The sequence below is a fragment of the Dermacentor andersoni genome, chromosome 5 (assembly GCF_023375885.2).
Source record: "Dermacentor andersoni chromosome 5, qqDerAnde1_hic_scaffold, whole genome shotgun sequence".
In the NCBI taxonomy this organism is placed as follows: Eukaryota; Metazoa; Arthropoda; class Arachnida; order Ixodida; family Ixodidae; genus Dermacentor; species Dermacentor andersoni.
This window is the reverse complement of record NC_092818.1, coordinates 75,480,695-75,505,484: the sequence shown is the minus strand read 5'-3', so window position 1 is coordinate 75,505,484 and position 24,790 is coordinate 75,480,695. Positions and strand designations below refer to the sequence as shown.

At 46.0% G+C, this 24,790-nt stretch overlaps 1 protein-coding gene across 1 annotated transcript in view; it reads right to left on the bottom strand.

Annotated features, from left to right (window-relative positions):
* Nucleotides 1-6,732: 6,732 nt before the first annotated feature.
* LOC126530783 (uncharacterized) overlaps nucleotides 6,733-24,790 on the bottom strand; it is an 88,732-nt gene continuing 70,674 nt past the window's right edge. The window contains exons 2-3 of the mRNA XM_050178066.2: nucleotides 15,188-15,265; nucleotides 6,733-13,476 (exon numbers count right to left, since the gene is read on the bottom strand). Coding sequence (XP_050034023.1) covers nucleotides 12,905-13,476; nucleotides 15,188-15,265 — 650 coding nt within the window. The 3' untranslated portion in view covers nucleotides 6,733-12,904. The remainder of the gene's footprint in view (nucleotides 13,477-15,187; nucleotides 15,266-24,790) is intronic.

Below are 24,790 nucleotides of genomic sequence, written 5' to 3'. Positions count from 1 at the left end.
TAAACCGTGGAAAGGTTATTCTGCGCGCACCAGGTGCCTGTAAGCGTGTGTACGGTTGAACGAGTGCCCGACGTCACACGCATCGTCCCTGTTACTATCGGCGATGCTCGGAGCACAGGGATAGGAATAATGTGCACTTCAGGTCCGTGCTGGCAAGTTCATTTAATTCCCACCGACAGCTGCGGATATGCTTTTCCCTTGACTGTAGGCATGCAGTTTTTTACTAGGAATACTAGAGGAAAATCTGGCTCCACTTGTGCATAATTTCCTTGAAACCGCCCTAAATGGCTGTTGAGACACCACAGGAATGACGGGCACTGCATGTATTTGCTTCAAGTTCGCGGTTTTGGCTTCAATTGATTGATTGATTGATTGATTGATTGATTGATTGATTGATTGATTGATTGATTGATTGATTGATTGATTGATTGATTGATTGAAACTGATATGTGGGTAGATTTCGTCGCCAGCTTTTGCGGAATATCTGATTATCAACTGAACTGAGAGAGATGACATTAAGAATAGGAAAATTAAGATTCGTGGATTCTTAAGTTAACCTTCTTGAGTCTGTCTAAATTTTCAACGCGATTTCGTGGTATTGCAACCGTGTTACTCAGCCACTCATTTTTAAATGATCATGGTTTTCAGAAGATTGCAAACATTACGGAAGAGATCATCCTTCACCGTACTCACGTGACGATCACCATCTCATCAGAAAACCGCGAAAGCATCATTGTGTTTTTCACAATCCACAGGATTCTGCGAACGTCTAAGTAATTGATGACCTTCGTTACTTGTTGTTTTGTTTTTTTCATCTCTAATACCACCTATCTTCTACCCCTCATTTCCTCACGAACACGCAGGTTATAGCAAGTCGCGAAATCGAGCCTCGTTAACCTCCTTGCCTTTGCTTTCCCTCAACAAACAAAAATCAAATTGTTTAGAATAAAAAGAACGGTTAAGCAGGGTGAGTAACATCGTCTAGATTTAGCGACACGCATACTTGAAGTACTGTCGTTTGTTATAGTGCAGGAAATTTTGTAATGAAACGGATAAGTTGCGATTGTAAAACATTTGACGGTTGAAAACAAACGTTATGAGGCTGTAGCATGCAACTCGACTCAATAGAGCCGCAAAGAACGATAATACAAGCTGCAATGAGCTTTCACAGCAGATAGTTGTCAATTCTTAGAAAAAAAAGATTATGTACTGTCTATTATTCCCACAGAAGATGAGCGACTGCAGCGCCACATTTATCGCTAGCCGTGTTTGCGTTAGACCCGAAGGACTTAGTGCGCTGCGCAGAAATAATATATATATATTTATATATATATCGCACTAATAATCGCGCGAGCTTCAACACGGAAAGCGTGAGGTACCTCCATGAACATTTCATAAAACATTAAAAAGTGCTACACAGTTTCAGACAATCGCGTAACAGCATGTCACCTGAACGTTTGCTAAATAGTTATTAATGTAACCCGCAGATGCTGCTGCCGGAAATTCTGAAGTTAGCATCGAGCGTGACGTCATGTCGCAACCAACGAACCGTGACGCTTCCCAACCACGTTGCTGTCACGCTTTCGTCGTTTCCGATATTCTCTCCATAACATTTCTTTTTAATTTTGTGAATTTCTATGCGAGTCTGATTTATTTCTTTCTCTGTTATTCAGTGGGCCACCGAGGTAATTCTTTTTCTCCTGGTACAGCCGTTTCGATTGCATTTCGTTCTTTCCGACACGTAGCTGTTCATCTCACCGCGAAGAGCAGACCACAGCGTAGACTGCTAATTAGTGTCAAGTATCATTCGTGCTATGAGGAAATCCACCTGAACCTCAATCTCTTTAATGGTCCTTGCTATCGTACTCTTCCCTTCCGCTTCAGTGAGACGATGGTAGTGGCGCGTCTGAAGCGGCGGTTTCCTCTAGTTGTAATCTAACAAACGTAACGTGCTTAGTAAGTGCGTTGTTAACTGGTTATAGTTTTGCCATCTCCTCCGTATACATGGTCGGGTCGCGTTGGGGGTACCCGTGTTGTAAGACAAGCCACATTAGGAGAACATCGTTCCATCTGTATAGCAACGTTGCTTTCAACGAATAAGTTACGTTCGCCCCTGGATTTCCTAAACCACACAGGCTAATCAGTCTCGTAAGTGTTGTAATGGCAGCGAACAGCGGTTCCGGAGTGCCCCGAGCTATTTTTTTTTTTTTAACGCCCAGCTTTAAATGCGAGGCATTCTGCTCCGAGTCCAGCCACTTTATGGCGGCCGAGCTTATCTCGTAGTTTTCGTTGCAGATCCCTCGGGTACTGCAGCTGCTCTCGACGTTATCGCGGGTCAGTCCCGGCTATAGTACGGTCTAAAATTATGTGCCACAGGAGCGACTATAGGTACGTGCCACAATAAGTACGTGCTACTGGGTATAAGTTTTCTTTGACTCTTATATGCTGCCATTACAAACATGCCGTCTTACTTAGTATTATTAACACCACAGCTTATGATCTCTGCATAACCGTTCGGTACTAAACAATTAAGCTATTCACATAAATATTCTTCGCAAATCACGAATGCTTCATATTACGTACTACGCTGGCAATTTTTTTTTCTTTTTTTCTTTAATGGCGCATGTACTAACGCTTTCTTTCTAGGCAGCAAAAGAAGAAGAAAGTGGAAATACTTGTGTGCACCGTTCAAATGCGTAAACTTGAGACCATCGAGAGATAAGAGCCCGGGTTCGCATTACCCCATACGCGGCCCTGTAAGAATGCAAGGCGCTGTTTCTAGCATCTTCGCTTAGCGGCTGAATCTTTCTCTTTACGAGTTGCGAGTTAATTTCGGACAATCGCTCCGTCATAATATTGTTAAGGTAACAAGAAAACTTTCTCTCCTAGATCTACGCAATCACCGCCAGCCTCTCGTACCTCTTGCAAACAAGCTTTCGGTGTTGCCCCCTTCCTATCTTCTCGCGAGGCGCGATATAGTTTATTTTTTTTGCTCCGTGCTTTACGGCTAATGCGTATCTCCGCCAAGTGTCTCCCGCACGCAAGAAGCTCTGCTGCCCGCCCCCCTCGCAATCCCAGTGGTCCATATACAGCGCCTCCTGTTGGCCGTAAATAACGGCTGCCTTTTTTGAGGCGTTATAGCGACGTAGGAGTAGGGGGTGCCGTGAGTTAGGCTCCGTCGCACGCGCAACTCCTTCAGCAGTGTCAACCGGCTTGAAACAATAGAGGATCTCGCGCAACGACTCTCGCAAGCCGCTGTCACGATGCCGCACGCTATACGGCACCGTTTGAGAGCGCCAGAACGACTTTCTTTTTGTCGCGCCTCTTCTTCCTAGCCACCTCGTTTTTTTTTTTTTTTTTTTTTTAATGCATGCGACGTGCGCAACGCGCGACTCCGTGGCGCGGAGCCCGGCTTGTGACACCTTTTACTGCGCTTCCATTGTTTCAATTTACGGCGCTGCCGCAGGCGCCCGCGCGCTTCCTCTAATGGGTTTTCGGGGTAAACTTGTCCTTAGCCGGGGGCGTATATCATTTTGTTCGCCGCACGCTGCCGCACGGCAGGTACATACGCAGGTGCTTCGAGTGAAATCGCGAGTTCTCGTAAGGCAGTTCTATACGCAAGGGTCTATGCCCGTAGTCAACCGAAACCATTGTTCGTTAGAGCTTCATTTTTTGTTTTGTTTATTCCTGTGCATTTCTGCTCGCGTTTTTGACAGAGGAAGCCTGCTCAGGCTGTGAAACGATTCTGTTTGTTTAGTATAATGTATGCGTGCAGTTGGTTGAAATTAACAGGGTGGCTCTTTAAGGCAATGCGCACACATAATGCCAATAACACTTCCGAGAATCCATCAATAAATAAGTCAATCAATCGAGCACGCAGATACACACAGGCATCCATGAACGCACAATGAAAATTAGTGGATCTGTCGGGACGCGGATATTTTTAGCTTTCTTGACACAACAACGAGGGTGTAGGTTCGAGTCGTCACGATGGCTGCTCCAACATTCTCTAATTTGCCTATCATATGTAAAAGAGAGCCCGCAGTATATCAGAGTTCACTACTTCGTGGTGAAAATTATAAAATAAAGTCATTGTTAGCAGGAACTTGTCGCAACAGTTTACCATCATTTGTGCGGTATGCACCCCCGATAGTAATTTCAAACAAGCGATTCGGCAACTGTGTGTAGAATGACGCGGAAACAGTGGTGAAGAGTACGCTGAAATACTAATTAAAGAAAACACCATATCGCAGCCCCTGACAATTAGGTGCTCTTTACTTGTCCGATTACGTAAGAGAGTTAATGCTGGCGCTTTGTTATGTTTAATTTTGTTCCCTCGTTCAGACGAGAACGCCGGCGATCATGCCCGGTGTGCGAGCCACCACGAAACAGGGTGGCCTGGACACGGTCGTTCTCGGAAGGAGAACCACAGGTAAGTTTGATCTCTTCTCCTTTATTGAGCGTGCTGTCGGTTCAGCAAGAACCCCAGCTAAATTTTGACACCTGTACGACTGCTGTCGGTGAAGTGTATTTCCTTTGTGCGGCACCAGTATAGTACTGGCGAAGTTTGCGGCGCCCCTTCAAATCACTCACATGCTTAACTCTTGTCAGCAAAAAAAGGACTCAGTCGGAAAAAAATAAAGAACAAACAACACACCTTCAGTGCATGGGGCGGTTCGAGCTCGTAACTCATCGATAACGACCCCAGTGTTCTAACCACTGCAACACGGTAATTCTGCAGGAATTACGGAACATCCGTACTTCGATGCACATCACGTAGCTCGATGTACGCGGGGGCAGGCAAATGTGCACGCCATACATTTCGGTTGCTTCGCGAAAGTCTGGATCCGCATTTTGTGAGGATCACTTTCACCAGTTATAAGCTTTGGCGCCGGTGTCCATTATATGTTTACAGTGAAAGAACAAACTTATTTGTGTGTGCAAGCAGATTCCTCGTGCGCTGAATGGATACATGTGAAATAATAATTCCACCTCGCTCTCTCTGACAAACGAACAGGCCCGTAGTTTCCTTCAATAACATTTGATGATTTAATTCTCAAGGACGACAAGCCTGCACAAACCGCTTTAGCAGAAATTGATGTTAATTGATGGTAATCGATGTTAATTGTTTTTGTGCGCTGGATCGTGAATGGCTAATGTTTGACGATTTTATTCTTAAGAGGAAGCCTCATCTTGGTGCCAGTTAACTCAGAGTTCCCTATTCGAATACATGTAATGCACAGGAATGCTTTTATGAGACAACCGCGGGACCTCTCTGAGTAAATTTTATTGAATTTGAGAGAGAAAGTAAATTTATTGTGACTTTAGGAAGCAGGCTTCTAAGTTTGCTCCTCAACTTTTTTTTTACAAAGGTCGCTGAAAATCGGCAAGTTTCAAAAACAAGAAGCACGAAGTTTACGAATCTGTAGCTTTGTACCCAGCAAAGAGATTGCAGTCGTGTAAACTGCATCTGTTAGGGCATCTAAAGCGGACAAAGTTTATTTATAAGCTTACGACTTACGTGCAATTGTTGCAGTGTTTCCAAAATATATGCAACTACTCACGAAGTAGTGGTACAATTCAGAGCAGTGGAAACAGATAAATTTTTCCGGCTTCATAAGCTTTAATAAGTGCAGTTTACAAAATTTGTGATATCGTTATTTATTACTGAATCAGAAAGTTGAAAACATTGTACTCAATCTTTCTCTTTTTCAATTTATTTTTAATTTTCAGATTTTTTCCAAAACAAGAAAAAACGGCGGCCTAATAAAAAAATGTGTTAGCTACAGCCACTAGATTGTAACTCTTTTTATATTTTATATACAAATAACCTGATCAAGGTGAGCGCAGCGGTTGCCCAGAAAAAATACTTATTCGTTCCAATGTACCTGGATCGGATCTCCCGAGCTAAAGCTTCCTCTAAGGACGACAAGCCCACACAAATTACTTAAACTGATGTTAATTACGATTGTGTCATGTGATTGTAAAGTGCTGCATATGATCGGGTGAATGTGCTTTGTGCCTCTCTCCATTTCCTTCTCATGCCTCTACCTCCCCCTTCCCCATCTCCCAGTGTATTGCAACAAACAGGACTTTCCTTCTTTGGTTAACCTACCTGCCTTTCTCCTTTCTTTCCTCTCCTTCCCATTCTCTCTCGCTCTTCTTGATCTCACTTTGAGCCAAACTTATGAGAGATGCTATAGCTGGAAGCCCCGGGAACGTTTTGATCTCACACGGGGATCCGCATGCAACGCGGCCTAGAATCTCACCACAGGCGCTTTCGCGTTCTGCTCCAAATCGGTGTAACAGACTGGGTAGCACCGCTGCGACAAAACAGGCACCAAAAGAAATGGCACTGCATTCGAAGATGACATAGATGCAGACTGTCTGTCATCAAATTAGACATTCGCGAGTGTAGGATTGTTTGGGATGACGCGGGACGATACTGTTGCTGAGCCTACAAGGTATATAGCGTAATGCTAAAACATTGTTATCAGTGAGCCACTAATTGCACGGCTGGCGGGTTACAGTTGTACTTTCGAGCGAGCGGCCCTTACAGCGGTGCCCTCAGAAACAGTATTCGCAAGGCTCTTATCGCACATTATCGCGATGACGAGCACAATAAGCTCGTTAGCGCGATCATAAATCTCGGGACATTTTCGACGGTACCATCGGACCCGACCGCCACCACGTGAGTGGCCATTGTAGATTTACAAAATAACTACGATAGAAAAGAGTCTCATGTAGGCACTTTATTCCTGAAAGAAATCAGTGATCCTTGAAACGAACAAACGAGCACATTCAAGCATTAACAGCTTCAGAAATTCGTACCTTGCACCGTTTAGAACACACTCTATGCACTCGGAACGGGCACAGGTCATTTTCTCTCTGCCCATGCAACGAAAACGTAGAACACGGCTCGAAGCAAAGGTTCACTATCGCAGTAAAAAAAAAAAAATGAACAATAAAACATCAGCCAACTTGCTATCAAAGATGTTCGGCCAGCTCTCGTTCCACGCAGGGTGCTGACAATGAGTCACAAAAATATAAACTTGTGAAAAATCAATAATTATCTCGCTTTCGAACAAAAACACAGGCGTGACTACCTAAATGCCGATCTTTTGTTTAGGTTCATTAACAAGCGAAGAACACAGCGCCATTGTTCGCGAAATACTCTACTGTACAGCCACGTTTAGAGCAAAACAACATTACCCTTCTCGTGTCACGTAAAGTCAAGTTTCCTTATCTTCATTCTGAGTACTCTTCTGGAAGTAAAAAAAAAACACACACACAGAAGAAAAAGTAACCAAGACGCCGTGGATGTGTACAAATCCATTCTAGGTGTTGTTAGCCGACAATTGTCAAGAACTGCGATAGATATTAATTTAAACAAATTACTATAGCCTGAGATTCAGGTCAAGTACTGCAGTAGCGTTAAACGCAGTAAACACTTCCAGATAATTTTTAAAGCAAACTGAGTATAAAGTTAGGCTCGCTTATATCAGCTGACATGCTCCACCAAATAAAGAGATCCGGATGTTTTTAGTTGTTTCGATAATCGCATTTGAGGATAGGATCGTATAAAAGGCTAAAACTGTAAACTTCTTCACTGTTTTATTGCTGAAGTCGAAGTTATACATAGTACATATCTTTTTAGGAATAATCCCTATTCGGCACCAAATAGTGTTTCGGTTCGAGATTTCGCTTATGCCAGATGAGGGAGGCAATGTTTTCACTATCATCAAAAGACGTTTGCATCTGCCACCTTCATTTCTTTCAGCATGCTACGCGAAGGCACCCACACGCTCGTTCATGCGAACGCAACAAGCGTGTTTTCCTACAGAGTACTTACGCACCTAAAAAAATGTATGCTTCTTATCACATCTACCAAACCTGGCTGTCTTCCTCAAACCAGTTGCACATACTGGCCTGTGCTGGTCTGGCTTCTGTCCAATAAGACGCCACGTAGAATTATTGACACCCTTGAAATAAAATAACTTTGTTTCCCACTGCCATTGCTCTCTTCCTTTAACAAAATGGACAGAGTGCATCCCAGCGAAATTATTTTCGAAGTCGGTTGCAGCGGTTTAGAAATTCCCGCTGGCACTTCGCGCAGCACTCAATTGCAAAAGTAAAACCATTCGAGAGTTTTAGTACTCCGTTCATGACGCCGCGTATGCTGTGCGCAATCTTTTCGCGGAACGCCACGGCATTTGTCGCGACCCAACCTTTAGTACACACGGGAGTACGCTGTTACGTGAACCAAATTAAAGGCCACATTAAAGTAAGCAGCTTGTTGCTGGTTGCTTTCTGACGCCGCCATACTGCAAAAGCGAGCAGTCTCGCGCTGTCCCGAACATTACGAGAACGACGACATCGGGACGCGATGCCTCCAACGGTACGCTCGCACGTTTGGTCTTGTTGCGTTATGCGCATGCGCGCTCCGCGAGACATGGCGCTTGCGCTTACATGCAACCCCAGTGCGTGCGCAACGAACGCCGCACTAAAACTCTCTACTGGCTTGTTCGTGCCATCCCTGGGAAGGCTTTTTGCCACAGCTAGCAACAACACTTCACGAGCCGTCAAGGCTCGAATTTGCTACGACATCTGAAGAGCGCGTAAATAAGGACATGTTGTGAGGAAGAAAGAAGGGGAACAAGGCACTCTGAACGGTTGTATTGCACAGCGCATCTTCCTGAGCACAACAAAAGGACACAAAACAGTGCACTCATACAGATTACGTCGCGAAATATGAGACCGGCGTTTCATATAGCTTTCTTCATAAATATTCAACGCATCTCGGCGGAGACTACCACGACATTGTACGTACACTAAACGGCAGACTAAGCTCACGTATAAAAGAGGCCAACTCACAATAGAAGCACATGATATAAGACAGCGGCGAAGCTAACTGACGTACGGCCACGCGTCACCCCTTGCTGGGGCCCCTCAATAAGGCACGAGCTGGGGAACTGCACGAGAGGGCGCAAAGATTGGTCGTTTCAACAAGCATCGGAACGTTGAACATCGCAGTTCGTCCTACGCCACACAAGGAGCATGCACGCTGCTGTTTGCACGATGTACAGGGAAACCTGCTGCTGTGATTGTGTTTGCGCGAGCGCGAATACAGACTTGATCTAGGGACATGCTTTAGCCCAGCCTATATATTATGTACGCTGTCATCTTGGATAGATGTACACATAAATATAAAAGAGGTGCTGTGCATGTACGTCCTGCTGAAAGGCAGACCTGGCGCTTTGTGATGTGGTACTGCGTCTCCACACCTGCAACGCTATACCAAGAGTGCTATAGTAGCCGCTATGACTACAAACCTATCGTGCACGTACACCTCTGCGTTGCTGTAACCGTTTGTCGTTATGCTTAAACTTTCTCCTTTATACCGGTCGATGTTGAGTGACAGGCCCTTTGTAAAGGAGTAGAATAACTAATCAAACGCGCCTACTTTTACACCGTTCGTTTTAGCAGTTGCAACTATACCGAAAATTGCAGAGTCCGATTATGGTTTAGGTTCGGCTGCGCACGCTCGCGAAGCGGATCGAAAGACAGTGGCACGCTCGCGTCGCTACGATTCGACAGGCGACACAAACTCGCCTGGCACGAGTACAGGTTGAATGGCGTTCGAAGGTTGAGTCGTCTCTGGTATAAGCGCGTGTCACAAGGCTTCCTTCTGGTTCTCCCTTCTGCGCAGCAGAGCATCCACCGCCCGTGTCACAAACCGACGGCGCGTCTATATAGGAAAAGGAGCACAGTCTCTGCCTTTGTGTCCGCGTGAAGGGAGCAGCAGGCGGAAGACAGAGCTCACCTCCCCCCCCCCCCCCTCCTCCCTACCGCTATCTCCGGCACCTATGCGATTGCCCATCTAGAACGCCCACTGGCGTCGTTGCGGGAGGCGATTTGTTTACAGGACCCAAAACCCAGGGTCGACCGATTTGCAAGCCAGCTCTGTTTCTTCTGCTGCCGCCGAGACGCGGGCAGCGGACCGAGCGCTGGCGGCACCAGCGGGACCCAGACTCGGTGGCGCCGTCGGAGCCGTTATTCAGGGCGCTCGAAGGCGGGCAGCCGCCGTGTAGCCGCGGTGCCAGCGGCGGCGGCGGCGCCCGAACGAGACGCATCCGCACGTCGCGCTCCACAAAGGACCGCATCGCACCGAGAAGCGCGTTTGTTATGACGGACTGCTTTCCTGACTGCGCTCCTATATGCCCGTGCGCCAAAGGGGAACCCAACAGCCAGAGATGCACAATTTCCTTTCTTCTTCTTCTTCTTCCTTTTTTTTTTTTTGAGTGTGCGTGTGGTGCGCCGCTGCGCTCCGAAGCCTTTATCGCTCTGCTATAGCCCGTTGCGCGCTCTGCTCGTTCTCGGCACGGCTCAACAGCAGTGTCTATGTGGGAGGACGCGAGGTGGACGACGGATTTTTCAACCTTCGCGCTGGCGTGCGCGGTCTTTCTTTTTTTTTCTTTTTCTTCTGTTTTGTTTTGTTTCTGGCGCGTTTAGACGCCGCCCGTTGCTCGCGCCGCGACAGCGAAAGAATGAAAGGGCTTGACAAGCGAAGCACACACGCGGACGGACGGACGGACGCCTCATTTACGCGAATCAGGCGACCTATCTCGCACTCTCGCAGTTAGAGGGCGCGCATATACGCGTGCGTACTTTTGCTCCACTACACGTTCCCGGCAGTGCTGCAGTGCCGCTGCTGCTTCTGTTTGGGCATTCTCGCTATGTTTGGCTGGCGATAACCGTAATAAGAGGGCAGCGGAAAACCGAGGAGAGAGCAGCGGCGGCGGATGAACAGGGCGCAGTTATGGTAATGCGCCTTCCGCGCATCCAAGCGTGCCCGCGATCCCAATGACCCCGTGCTGTTTGCTCGTCGGCGGCCCGGCGACTGAGAGCAGGGCCTACGTGCGGCCCCTGCTCAGTGGCACGCTTATCGGCCGGCGCGCGGGCCTCCCGGCGCGGCGCTGCTGCTGCGGCTTTGTGCGCCGTGTGAGGAGATGCATTTAGCCGGAAGTGGCACTAGGGTGGGCTCATTTGAATAGCCTAACGAGCCTCGCCGAGGCGCCTCTGACTGTTCGACTCGCGCGCTGGTCGCGCGGTACTTAAAAGCACCTTCTTCGCCTCCCGAAAACGTATACATTCTGTACAACCTCGCCGACTCCGAGGCGCAGCGCATGCGTAGAAAATGGTTCGCAGGCGGAGATAAGAAATCGGATGCCGCGCGAGGCTATGATACGGCCTGAAGCGTTGCGTCGTTTGAGGCACTGCGACACGTTTGCGGTACATGGTATACCAGTGTAACGATACCGAAGAGGTCGAATGTCAGTGAACCGTCTTTTCTACTGCAAGTTCGCGTGGCTTTACGCTACACTTATGCTGTACAGCGCTAGAAGCATAACGGAAGAAGCGGTCTTGTGCGATTTATCCCGAGCTCATTCGCCGAAGGTAACGAGAGCGAGTGTTTTAACCAAACACACATTGACGAGGATGACTTTGTTCTCGCGCACGTACGCTCGTGTGAAGACAGATAAGTGATTAGAAGATGTTATTACAAGAAAAAAATAAGCCTGGTGTAGTGTCACGATGCGAGATTTTATACATTTCTGTGGCGGCATTATCAAGTGTCAAGTTGAGAAGCGCCAGCGCAACAGCATTCGGCCCACTGAGGTACCGACGTAAATTTCGGTGAACTGCAGACGAACGCAACGGTTTTCTTTCAGCTTGTTGAAACCGACTGGACTCCACGTGGGCTTTGATTATTTCAGCTAATCAGAAGGCAACGAACGAACAACAAAAACACAAAACGAACGACATATGGGATTCAGCGGAAGTACGCACTCTACGTATACATTTGCACCGCGGACATTCACAGCAGTCGCTTTTTTTTTCAGTAGGATACGTATATGTGCCGAAGAGGCTGCAAGGTATAGCGAATACACATTCTAAATAGCTGACAACTTTTTTAAAATAAATCTATCTGCCATTCTACTGCGTAAAATCAACACGACTGAACTACATAATCAGTTTCAGCATTTCAATAAAATGTGAGAGAAGCTTATGAAAATAAATGCCCGTTGCAAATGTTCCTGTTTTCTCTATCTGTTGGCTCTCTCAAATCCAGCAATGCACAAGCGATTTCTGTGGGTATGCTCTCTACGCATGACACGGAAACACACGACACTATGTGAAAGCAAATGATTATACATTGCGCCACTTTGGTGATGCCGTGAACACTGCTCCTTGAATGCTTGGAGCACTCAGCCGTAGGAGACAGAATAAAAGGGGAAAAAAAAACGGAATAACGAAATGAGGAGGCGGGCAAAGTCTTCAACAAGAATAGATTGCACGAATGATTGGCTAGAAAACAAACGCAGAAAAACAACGAGAGTTATAGCTTTACAATGCTATCCTTTTCTTTTTGATTATAAGTTGTACTGCAAGGGGGTCACGATGGGTCCCGCAGAAAGCACGCTGACCCGCCGTGCACGCCTCAGAAGGCTTTCGCACACACGTCGCAGTCACACGCTACAACATCTTAAATAGCCTCACTACTACAGAAAAAGGCAAAGGCACCTCAGGACTCATTATCCCGAGCTCTACATGAGGGGAAGGGAGATCTGACGATGGTGTACGAATGAGGTGATCACTGGACGGACTTCGCGACCTTTCTTTGTCCAGAATGAAACTTTCCTTTTTTTTTTTTACTACAAAAAAAAACAAAATACGAAGGTACTTGACTCGAAGGCGAAGAAACCCACGCAAGTCAGCAAAATATTCACGCACACTTTCGCAGGTCCACGTATACGAGGCTGGCTAGCCGGCACTCCAAGACGCACGATCTCGCGTAGGGTTTGGTCGCAGAAGCGCGGGAGGTGTTCGTGCAGAGACAACGTCACGCGCGAGGGAGCGCTCCGCACGCCGAGGACGCTCCCTTGACATCGACGACGCCCAGCGCGAGCGGCACCGGCCGCTGCGGCGTCGCTCGCGCCTCGGGCGCCTCGAGGTCGTTGTCGTCGTCGTAAGGCTCGTCGGGGTTCAGGATGACGTCGTCCTTGTCCTCGCTGTCGTCGCTGTCGGCGGGTTCGACCCCCGGCGCGACCTCCGAGGTGGACCTCCCGGCTCCGCCGGCGCGCGCCGAAGTCGCGGAGGAAGACGAAGAGGACGAAGACTGCTGCAACGCGGTCCCCGCGTCCGCGCCGCTGGAAGGCGGCCTGCCGGAGTGCTTGGCCTCCAGGCGCGCCTGCTCGTTGATCTCCTTGACGGCGCGCAGCTCCTTCTTGAGCTTCATGCGCCGATTCTGGAACCAGATCTTGATCTGGCGCTCGGTGAGGCACAGGGCGTGCGCGATCTCGATGCGCCGCCGCCGCGTCAGGTAGTGGTTGAAGTGGAACTCCTTCTCGAGTTCCAGCGTCTGGTAGCGCGTGTACGTCTGCCTGCCGCGCCGCCTCGGACAACCGTTGGGACCTGCGCGGAAACGTTCGTGGTAATTGTGTGTGTGTGTGTTGTTTTAAAGGAATAAAAAATCGCGCGGAAAACTTGCACCAGAACTTTCGCGAAGCAGGGGTCTCGTAAATAGGGCCCCGTGATCACAAAAAAATGTTATTAGGCTAAAATTGTTCTAGAGAGCAGGCACCTAACTGACACAGCTTTGAGTTCGTGATTACTCTTTGCAATTGGCCGACTGCCGTCTCTAGCCATGATGATGTGTCCATTACCGGGATTAGCTGATTTTTTTTCTATAGGAGCGATTCTATGCGCAAGAGGTTTCTTGGAATACGGGCCAAGATTCCAGATAAATGTGATGTCGGACTGCTAATGGCACTTCCGAAGGAAAAGCATTTTGAATTCAGCTGCCGTAATACACTTCTGTGCTCTCTGTAGTTTCCAAGACTGCGATATCATTGTTTCGGAGTCATGAAGACAGACAGACATGACAGGACTGTGCTTCCATCTAGTTCTACCTATAGGGCACTGTTGGGTCTCTGCCTTTCTTTGTGTGGTCCTGTTAGCATGACCTATGTTTAATTATAAAGGCTACCAACTAACCTGAAGTCATGTTGTGTGAAGCTATATCCTACAAGAAGAAAAGAAATGCTTCATTTTCATCAACGACGCCATTGTATTTCGTAGAATGACTTCTTTTTTGTTAATTCCGCACTTTTGTGGGGTGTCCTAAAAACGTGAAATCAAGAACAACTCACATTTGTTCTTGAACTTGAAAAGAACTTATTCATTGCCGGATAGGCCACGTTCAGTTTAGAGACGCAACAAATAAGAACCTATAGCCTCCTCGATTGGCAAGTCTATTTCCAAAATCGTTCAGGCCATTCCCGTCGTGAACTGGTACTTTTTTTTTCACGCGACCTCTTTTCGGAGCGCGTTTTTTACACCGCACCTAAGCGAGGGTGACTCATAGAAGCAATATATCATACACGCACAAAGAGGCCAATCATTCTCTCCTCCATACGCGCGATAAGGCTGTTGAAGTGAATGCGTCGCACGCCTTTATGTCGGGGCATTCCGCCTCGCGCACAATTAAACTAAGCAGTTCGCCGCGTCAGCAAGAAGAATTCCGTATTGAACGAGGCAATCTTCGGTTCCGCGAAGCAATCGGCGGTGCCCATTCGACAAGGACCGCAAACCAGAGCTATGGTTCGTAATTTTTTCGCCAAAGGGAGGGTACAGCATCGATCTCGTCATCGCGAGCTTACTCACTTGCCCCCCCCCCCCCCCCGGGGGGGGGGAGGGGGGGGGTCTAAGAGCTCTACTATATGAAAGTTCGACCGTTCAATACAGCGATACTGCTCAAACACGAAATATAGCCACGAACACGCCGGTTCACGGGTCGGACGTTTGCGCGCTTTTTTGTGAAGCGGAAAATTACCGGCGAATGAAAAAAAACTAGTCATTGCACGGGTATTACGAGCATTCACCCTGCGCGGTCTTTAGAAACTTGCGAACGAGCCGTCGTCATTCGTGTGCGGCGTTAAATTGGGAGCCGCAGTATTATGCCCGGCCTCTAAACGCAGCGTGACTCATTCGTTCGCACATGTTTACAGCCCATCGGCGTGTTTTGTGGGCCTTTGTCCAGCTGCGCAGCACCTCTTGATCGAGAGTGACTGGGAATGAACTGGGGAGCCTGACAGAGAGAAACGAAAACGCAGCGTACACAAACCTGAAAACAGGTGGAACGAGTGCGGATACTCCTCGACCCGATGATGGAGCTTGTGAGCGGCAGCACGGAACGCAGAACCTGCGAGAGAAAAACAGTGAACAAGCCCGATTGAGTTGATGCAATCTTGGGTGACTTCACTTATAATCACTGTTCAATTATCGCCACATGTCGAGGTGAGAAGATCAGGCGTGTCAGAGACAGAAAAGAGATGAGGGAGGAAGGGGTTGAGGGGGAGCCAGCGGAAGAGATACAATGATCGCACTTGGAGTTAGGGGGCCTCTCAAAATTTACCCGACGTGTAAATAGCAACGGTCGTATGACACATGTCGCTACCCCCGCTCGGGAGACACTGAGCCTAATAAAATGTTTTCATCCCAAGAATACGTAGACATAGATGACTCGATGAGGCGTCGTCTGCTTATTGGCGGATGTTGCACTAAGCCGATACGTACAGGAAAACAGGAGCTTACGGCGACAATAAAGGAAATGATTAAGTCAAGCTGCGTTGAAAGACAACGAATTCCGCAATAACGAATTCGCAATTCTTAGCGAGAACAGAGGTCTCGTAAACGAGAAAACGAATAAGATGAAAAACAGGGGCGATGCCACCTATATTGGACTATACGGTACCGCTCATGCGACCTCAGCGCTGTCTGATCCACTGCGAGCAGCAGAGAGGGAGGTCACGTGAGCATTACGCCAACACGTTCATTTCGGTGCGGGCGATTCGCATTAAGGAGCAGCAGCGGCACGTTCGACGGCAATTTCTCACCCCACAAAGTCACATATTGGCCCACAGAAAGCGACCATACACTTCCAGACGAGTAAGCACCAAATCCGTGCGAAATATATGCTGCCTTGTTGCACATTTTGCCTTTAAAAGTATGGTGCTGTAACAATCCTTGGCTTGAACACGAAGCGGACACTTCGAAATACCATTACTTGCGAACGGCAACATTGTAGTGTCATTTTCTAAGAACTATAGAGGAGGCTAGGCACTCCAACTGCAAGTCCAATAGCGATCCCGCTCAGCAAAAGTACTATATTCAGATGCCTGTCCATATGCGTAACAATGACGATATGAGGTACCCAAATTTGAGCGTAAAAAGGTCGATGACGAACTCGGTAATTAATACGCTGTAAAAATAACGATATATCGCTTTCAGCGATAAGTCACCTTCGCGTTTACAACTTTATAACTCGATCAAAGACTAAATATTCGCAATACACATGTCATTATCACCGAAAAGCAGGTACTGTAACCACGATGTCACCCAAAAAAATTTCGTTTGTTCGTCAAAACATGTCGACAAATAGAATAAATGAGTGACATTTCGGAAAACAGACAATGTTTATGGGGGACGCAGTATTTGTAGACGACCTAAAATAAGCTCGTCCAGCAATTGGGCCCACCGTTTCATGTACTCAGTCCGGTCTGTCAAGAGCGGAATGTCATGCAATTATGCACTCGGCGTGCGTGAAGCAGGTTCTGTACGCCGCAGGCTTTTCAAACATTTTTGGCAAATTACACCTAACTTGAATAGTTGCAAAGAGGTATACAGTTGAGGCTGGATGTTTCACTTCTTAATTTTTGTGCATTGCTTCTGTCTCAGTGGAATGCAGCCGCATAATTGAAGAATCTCTTTGAAAGCTCACTTTTTTTGACGCTATGCCGTGCACTGGAGATGGGAATTTACCGACGTGTAATTTCAGAACGGCGCGTCTGCGTACATGTTTTGACGTCTGTCCAGTTGCAACAATATTCGGTCCCAACGGCAGAATTTCTTCGTTTCTACGTGCACTGTTACACGTGACTTGCACTATATGCTGAGACTATCACTGTCCGCAGATTGTTACTCTATACAGGCACGAATATCCCTGGTCGGGATAAAGCCTGGGTCCTGCGATCTCGCGAAACTGTCCAGAGGCAAAACAGCAACTTGCACGAAGTGAAAGCTTAATACAAGGAAGAAAAAGCAGAGTGGGAGGCAGAAAACGCGAAAGTCGTCTCAAGAATTTTGACTGACTTAGCGTCTTAGCTAACTTAGAAAAACGAGAGTGGCGAACACACTTTTAAAAAATGTTTAATCCTGGACTTCGATTCACGCAGTGAATTTAGATGAACTAGCCTGTAATCACAGGTCAGATTTATTTAGTTTCTTTAGTTTTATATAGTTTAATTTTTCAGCAAAGGGCAAGTTTTCTGACGCTCCCAATAGAACTTATCATACCGCACGCTCTATTTCGCTCGGCATTTTTTCGATCAATCGTGCATCAGTCAAGTTAGCTGGGATGCACAGAGGGTGCTTTATATGTTATAGATTTAAGTGAGGCCTCTTCCACAGACAGCCATCAATCTAACGAACATATTGACAACAGCGAGATTAAATTACTGGTGGCGAACACTTTGCATCGATCACTGCTGTTTAGGTTAATTTGATGTATTGCCTTTCTTTAGCTGACATCGTCGAACGCGTCAGATGCATCAGGATATGACTGGCGTTTTAAGAAGTTTGCCGTCTTAGACTGTTCTACGTTTTCTTAAAGCGTACTACACAAGTATTTCGACTGGTAAAGAAACGTGCGTTTCATGAATAATCAAGTTTAGATATATCGGCAATCACAGGCTCGTAATAAAGCAAAAATAAAGAAAAGAGAGAATAGAAAATCAAGGCCGCAATCACATATACAGAGGCGAGAGACCAACGCTCTGGTGTCATTGAGGGGACACACAACGTGGGAGAAAAATAGCTACTATAGCGACTATAGCGACAACCAGCTGCTTAGATGAAGTCGTGTGAAAAAGAGAAGAAAAGCGAAATTTACTCGCAAACTTGATTATTGAACGTTTGGAGATACTTTCGACGCAAAGTCGCACTTTTTAAAATACTTTCATTCGCAAAGCCATCTTAATGCGTAGGCGAACGACGCATTAAGAACGCGACAAAAGCGAAATTACCAGGGCAAAGATGCGCGCATATATATATATATATATATATATATATATATATATATATATATATATATATATATATATATATATATATATATATATATATATATATATATATATATATATATCATGTACACACGTAATCCTGTGCTTAATACGTAATATCAGTCACGAAAGACAGAGCTCAACAATGTTGTCTGCCAGTCGACACGGACAGGAAAGCAGACCATTGCGCTTGTAGCTGACGGCAACTAGAATACATATAACACGTTTTCTGTCATCATATATATATACAGTACACGGGCCGTATACATATTGAACTCGCACTCTTCTGGATCGTGCCTTTTCTAACTTCAGCCTGCAGGCGTTTGGCGTAGTTAATGTAGATATTACCGATCATTATCCCATATTTGTCGCGTTTGATAGTCATGTAGCTAGCATTAACACAACATTTCATATGACAGACTTTGATCGAGAAAATTTCTATAACGCTATATCTCTAACTGTAAGTGTAATCTCTAACTTAGACACAACAGGCGGTTGATGTCATCCGCAATTTACTTTTGGGAGTTGTTTCTTCTAGCACTTCTACTGCTGCATGCAACAATAAATACCAAAAGCCTAAGAAACCTTGGGTATCAGCTGCTCTTTTAACCAGTCTCAGAAAAAAGGATAATCTCTGCAAAAGAGTGAAGAAGAAACCATTCAATAGCGCCTTGGTGCTTCGCTATAAATTTCATTGCAACTTTCAACTCTTTACTAAAACACGCCAAGAAACGCTATTATAACAATGAATAAGAATAACCCCCAAAATAGTAGAAACTGTTCAATGAATTATTAAGTATGCCTGCTCTGAGCATGTCTATAATGAAAAGAAGTTACAATGACATCATTTATCATTACTCTGCCAATATTTAAAACGCGTTTGCGGAGTATTTCTGTTTACCATCCTGTAGTCACAAAGACGTTTCTTCATCTGGTTTGCCGCCGTTTACCTCATTAATTTTTCCCCTCTTTTCTGCTTCTTCAGTCTATTTGTAATCTTAAAAACACTTCTGTGGCCTGGAGTGCATTTGTGCACTTAAATGCATTTGCGCATTTAAAGATGTTTGCTTATTTGATTTCTGATCCCTAGATTTCTGAATGATCCCTGATTTCTGAATCAACGTCATTTTTGCTGAAGGTTGTTTTTTTTTACTCACTAAACCATGCTAAAGTCATATCAATATTTAAGGAAGGTGACAAACAAGCAATTATAAACTACAGGCCTACATCTATTTTGTCTTCATTAAACAAACTCATTGAACATTCGTTTGCTAATAGCCTAAATACTTACCTAACAAAATTTAATATTATAAAGCCTTGCCAGTTTGGAGTTAGCAAAGGAAGCTCTACTCACCATGCTTTACTTTCTTTGACTGACTTTATCAAACATTCAATGAATAGTGGTGATTTCTCAGGTTCAGTAGTTTTGAATTTAACTAAAGCCTTTGACACGCGCAATCACTCTATTCTATTCAGCAAGCTTGATTCTTAAAGTATCATCGGTCCCGCCGTAAACTTCTTGAATATTTACCTGCTTAACTCACAATACGTGGTTTTCACGGGTGGCACTTGCTCAAACACTATTACTAACGAAGGTGTTCCTCATGGGTTCATTCTTGGCCCCCAACTATTCATCATTTATATACATGACCTCCCTGATGTTTTAAGTTTTGGATATTGAGTGTTATATGCCAACAATAGATGCGGTATCATGCAGAGACAAAACGGTTCCCTCTATAACGTAAACACTAAGCTCTGTACTAAACGTTGCAGGTGTTAACTGGTGCAATAATAATGATCTAGCTATAAACCCTTCTAAAACTAAATTCATGATTTCCAGATACTATCTCAAGCCGATATTTATGCCGGCAATTCTGGGGCTAGGTCTTAATATTATGTCTGCGTGTGACTCGATTTCATTTCTTGGAGTGCGTTTTGATGTGACTCTTAATTTTGCTTTTCATATGAATAACGTCAAGTAAAAAACATTGCTTTTGGTATTTGTGCGTTAACTAAAGCTAGGCCATAATTTTCGACTAATGTACTGTTATTTCTCTATATTTCCTTCATCCACAGTCATTTAATCTACGGTACAGCCACCTGGGAGAGCACATATCAATCTTAGATTTCATCGGCGCGACACATCCAGAACTGGGCAATCCGTATCGTTTTTTTCAGTCCTCACCTTTCTAATGCTCTTGCTTTACTTAGGCAATACAACATTTTGCATTTTAGGAAGCTATGTCACCCTAATTGTAAGTGCTTGTCTTACAAAATAATAAATCACCAACAACCTTTCGAACTTACCAACAACGCCTTGTTAGAAAACGCTAACTGCACGCGTTTCGCGTCGGAAGGAAGTTTATTATTGCCACGAGTTTGCGCTAATTGCGGAATAAAAACCTTGTCGTTTACAGCCATCTCATTCTGGAACTCTTTCCCATCGAACTTAAACTGGTTGTCTGGCATTTATACATTAAAAAAACGCTCTGAAATGTCTCCTTCTGGCATTTTAATCTTTTTATTATGTCCAGCGCTCATTAACTTGTATAATTATGTCGATTTTTTCGCTTCGTACATTCATCGCTGGGTTTCTTTATAGCAATATTTTTTTTGTATTTAGTTGTAGCTGCGTACTGCTTCATAAGTGTTTACTTTTTTTTTTGTCACTTACTCATGTATTTTTCATCATGGGTCCCCCCTACAGTCTTCTAACTATGGGACCCTAGTCTGGAAGATTATTTTTACATGATCTGCGCCGTTACTTTTACGCTAATAATTAATTCCCAAATTCTCAATGTATACTGCTTGAAAAGAAAAAAAAGAGAAAAGAAACTGCTCGACTCGCTTCGGCGGAAACGTTACCAGGCAGCCCAGTCCCACACGTCGAACGGAATCTCCAGGATTTATTACGTCAATGGTGACACATTGACGCAGCAAAGACAAAACAACAAAAGTAACACTTTAACTTAGAAATCAGCACTGCTGCTTCTTAGCTTTCGTCGCAACATATGCATAAGACTCGGCAGGTTGCATGCAGCGTCGGTGTATAGGGAAGCGGCAAGCTTTGAAGAAACATGAGCTCGAAGTTGCGCTATATTCAAAGGTACAGAATATAAAAAAAAAGCGGCTGCAAGAGCCACGGACGTTTTAAGCTGCCGCAGCCAACGGAGGTTCTATACGACACGACGAAGTACCACGCGTGTAACCTCTTTCGCTGTTGTTGTTATTCAATCTGGACTCCTCAACTCAAGCATAAATTGGGGAACAAGTCTGCATTCTCATTTTTATTTTTTTCGTTATGGTTATTTTGCGGAGGCCTCCTGCAGAGACCGGAAATTAGCGCAGCGTGAAGATGGCTATCAGACTGGCATCAAAAACAGGAACGGCGTGAGGTGCGAGATGAAAAAATGAAAAAAGCTGCGCAAAAGAAGCGAAGACAAGGAAACAACCAAAACAAAATTGAGAAGGAGGCATGCGCAGGAGTGGTGCCGTTAACCTGCTGCATATGTGTATCTACGCTGAAAGAAATTTTCTCGTGCAGGTGTTCTTATAGCGGATAGAAAACTGAAACAAAAGAGAGCAAGAAGGCATGACAGCGAGTTAAAAATAATGGACTTCACTATATCCCGTGGATACCGCGTTTCGCACGCATCTGTGACGCTGATATAAACACGCTGTAAACTTCGGCACTCAGTGTTACGCTTAAAATTGTAGCTGGCCGACGTTTCTTATCGTTTATGCGCGTGTGTGTGTGTGTTTGTCAATCCGCGATCTCAGCATCCTCGTTCGAGATAACGCTTGAAGTTTCTGTGTTTTGGCCATTTTATTTATCGGCAGTTCATGGCCGGCAGATAATACCCGGTTTGATTTCTTTCCTTGCACGGTCACAGATGCGGACGCATTTTTTGCACTAATATACAGGGTGTTTTAGCTAAATTTAGCCAGAGTTTAAAAATATGCCGATGCACTCTAAAATGACGCGACCATATGCATGTTGCTCACTTTTGTATCTAGTGTGTCACGCTACGTTTTGTATTTTGCTTAACTGGATAATTAGTCAAAGTTAGGTAACCAACTTCTGAAGCAACAAAGATAGGAAAAAGAATCCAATTGGAAAGTTGCAGAACGGTTTGCAAAACGTCCGAATAGACAGTTTCTAACTTTCTATCTATTAACTATTAGTGTTTTCCAGATGCCCGCGAAAAAAAAAACACGCACAAACCACGTGACATGCCCGCTTGCGCGCCGTGATTGCAGCTCTCCCAGACGTTCCGCGTACAAAACGAACATAGCATTTAGCTCGGTGTGCTGTGTTTAGCTGTGTTCTAATGTTTCAGGAAGACGCACATCATCAGTTAAATTTTGGTGTTTGTTCCATTGCTGCCATAAAGTATTTATGTTGCAGCAACTTGATCATTGTTTGGCTTATGAGATGATTGCTTTTCCAACTGCTTCTCTCTCTCTCTCTCTCTCTCTCTCTCTCTCTCTCTCTCTATGTATGTCTTTGCGCGCGTGCGTTTTTTGTTTAAACGCTCGCTTGCGCACGCAGGAATTGCTCAAGTGCATTCTTTAAATGCTGTATATATTATCTTAAATTTTCTCGATGTTCTTCCTAAATCACGGGAATGCTGAAGCCATCGCTTCAGCGAAGAATAGATGGCTCTGCTGAAACAATCCAAGGGAACAATAGTCTTATTACACAAGACGAAATAGTAACTACGATGACGGGATATGTTTAATCCATGTACTTTGAGGTTATACTAAAATTACAACACGGAAACTCGTCCCCGTTCTGGGCATGCTCCTTTAGCAGCATTGTCATTAATACATGTAAAAGAAGGAACGCTTAACTGAGCAAGTTGGTACGGATTCATTGCTGAACGGTACCTCCTAAAAAAAAGAGTAGCAAGAGAAAGAAACGCTCAAGTAACGCACAACGAAACAACAGTACCAGCCCTATGAACTGAAAATTTGTCCAAACAACCTTAACTTCATAACTTGAGACCCGTGCTCAACATCATAAGCCGCGCCACCTTACACTACGTTTGGGTGGTCACTTGTCTTGGACTGCGCATGGTTAAAGAAATTATCTAAAGGATTAGCTTAGTTGGCAAGATATCCACCTTGTCTTTTCCCGTACTTCTGTCCCAATACAGATGTAATCGAAAAAAAGGAAATCAAGAACAGGTACATGTAGTACAAGGGGACGGTGCCTGCCTGCAAACGTGTCTGTACGACGTGAATGAGCCCCCGCTTCACGAACGCCTTTGGCTCCGTTCACACTCTTTTTCCCGTTTCCCCAAAAACAGTGCCATCGAGGCTCCGAAAACAGAAGGCCGAAGACCTGCGGCGGAGGCCCGTGTCACGAGCCCACGTACACACGACTGCCCGGAAATTCATCGCAGCCATTTCCAGCTGGGCAACCACGTGTAAGTCAAGAGCACACAGCAGACGACGGCGGCTGTGGCGGCTATATAGGCCGACGTATATATTGTAGCGAACAACCAAATCACACGCGCATGCACCACTCTTCGCGCAACTGCGGGCACGCTTCGCCGACACGCACGCGTCGCCACGCATCTCGCGCTTGTCGCATGCAACTTGGCGACTCTCTGGCGCGCCTTATATCCGCTGACACAGACAAGCGACACACCCCGCGCCGCTTGCTATCAAGAAGCTCTTTTTCTCGAACGCCCCACTCAGCCACTTCGAGCGATATCGCGCGCAGTCAACGCGTGCGTCTGCGCCTGTTACCCGTTTCGGTGTGGCGTCTTTTTGTTTGTTTTCTCTCTGCCTCGTTATTTGCACGAGCGTCGTCGGTGCGCGCGCATGAGAAACAACTGCCTGTGAATCACGCTTGCACTGAAGCTACTCCTAATGAGGCTGACAGCGGCCGTAATGTGTACGCAATCCGTGCATGCGCGAGCATACGCTTTCCGGTGTGTACCCACACACACACACAACGCAACGCAACGCAACGCGCCAGCGCGCGGTTGCGCCTATATAGTATGTGGCGCCTGTCAATCTAATAAGCATTCACGACGCCCATATAGATGCGTACACAACGCGGCGCGAGCGCTTTCTCAAGTCTTCGAAGGAGGTCGGGCTCACGCGCAGGGCTTTTTAGCCTCGGGGCGCTTAAGGGATTATTGTTCTCCGGGCACGAGCGATTACCGGAATCACTCACTGCTTGTGTGCGCGCTGCTCTGGCTCCATATGCATATTTCTGTTTGCTCGCTGCGCACACAGAACAAGGGGAGTGCGCGCAAACGCTCGAGTAACTCGCTGTTTCTCGTTTCTTTTCCAGGTGTCGTGGAGGCGTTTGTAAATGCGCGCCCATGTATGGGCGCCCCCCCCCCCCCCCCCCCCTTCGCCACAAACCCCGGTTTCGTCATCGTGCCTAAGGAGGTCTCGGCGCTCGCGATACGTCGACGACGGCGACGGTTGTTCTTTTTCTTTCTTTATAACTTCTCCTTCTTTTCCCGCGCTTCTCATCAAGGGATGCTTCAAAGAACTCTCTGAGTTCACTCGCCAAATCACGGACTCGAAGCCACGTTCAGGTTCATTAGGCGAGGAAGCGATTCGAACGAAATGGAACTACG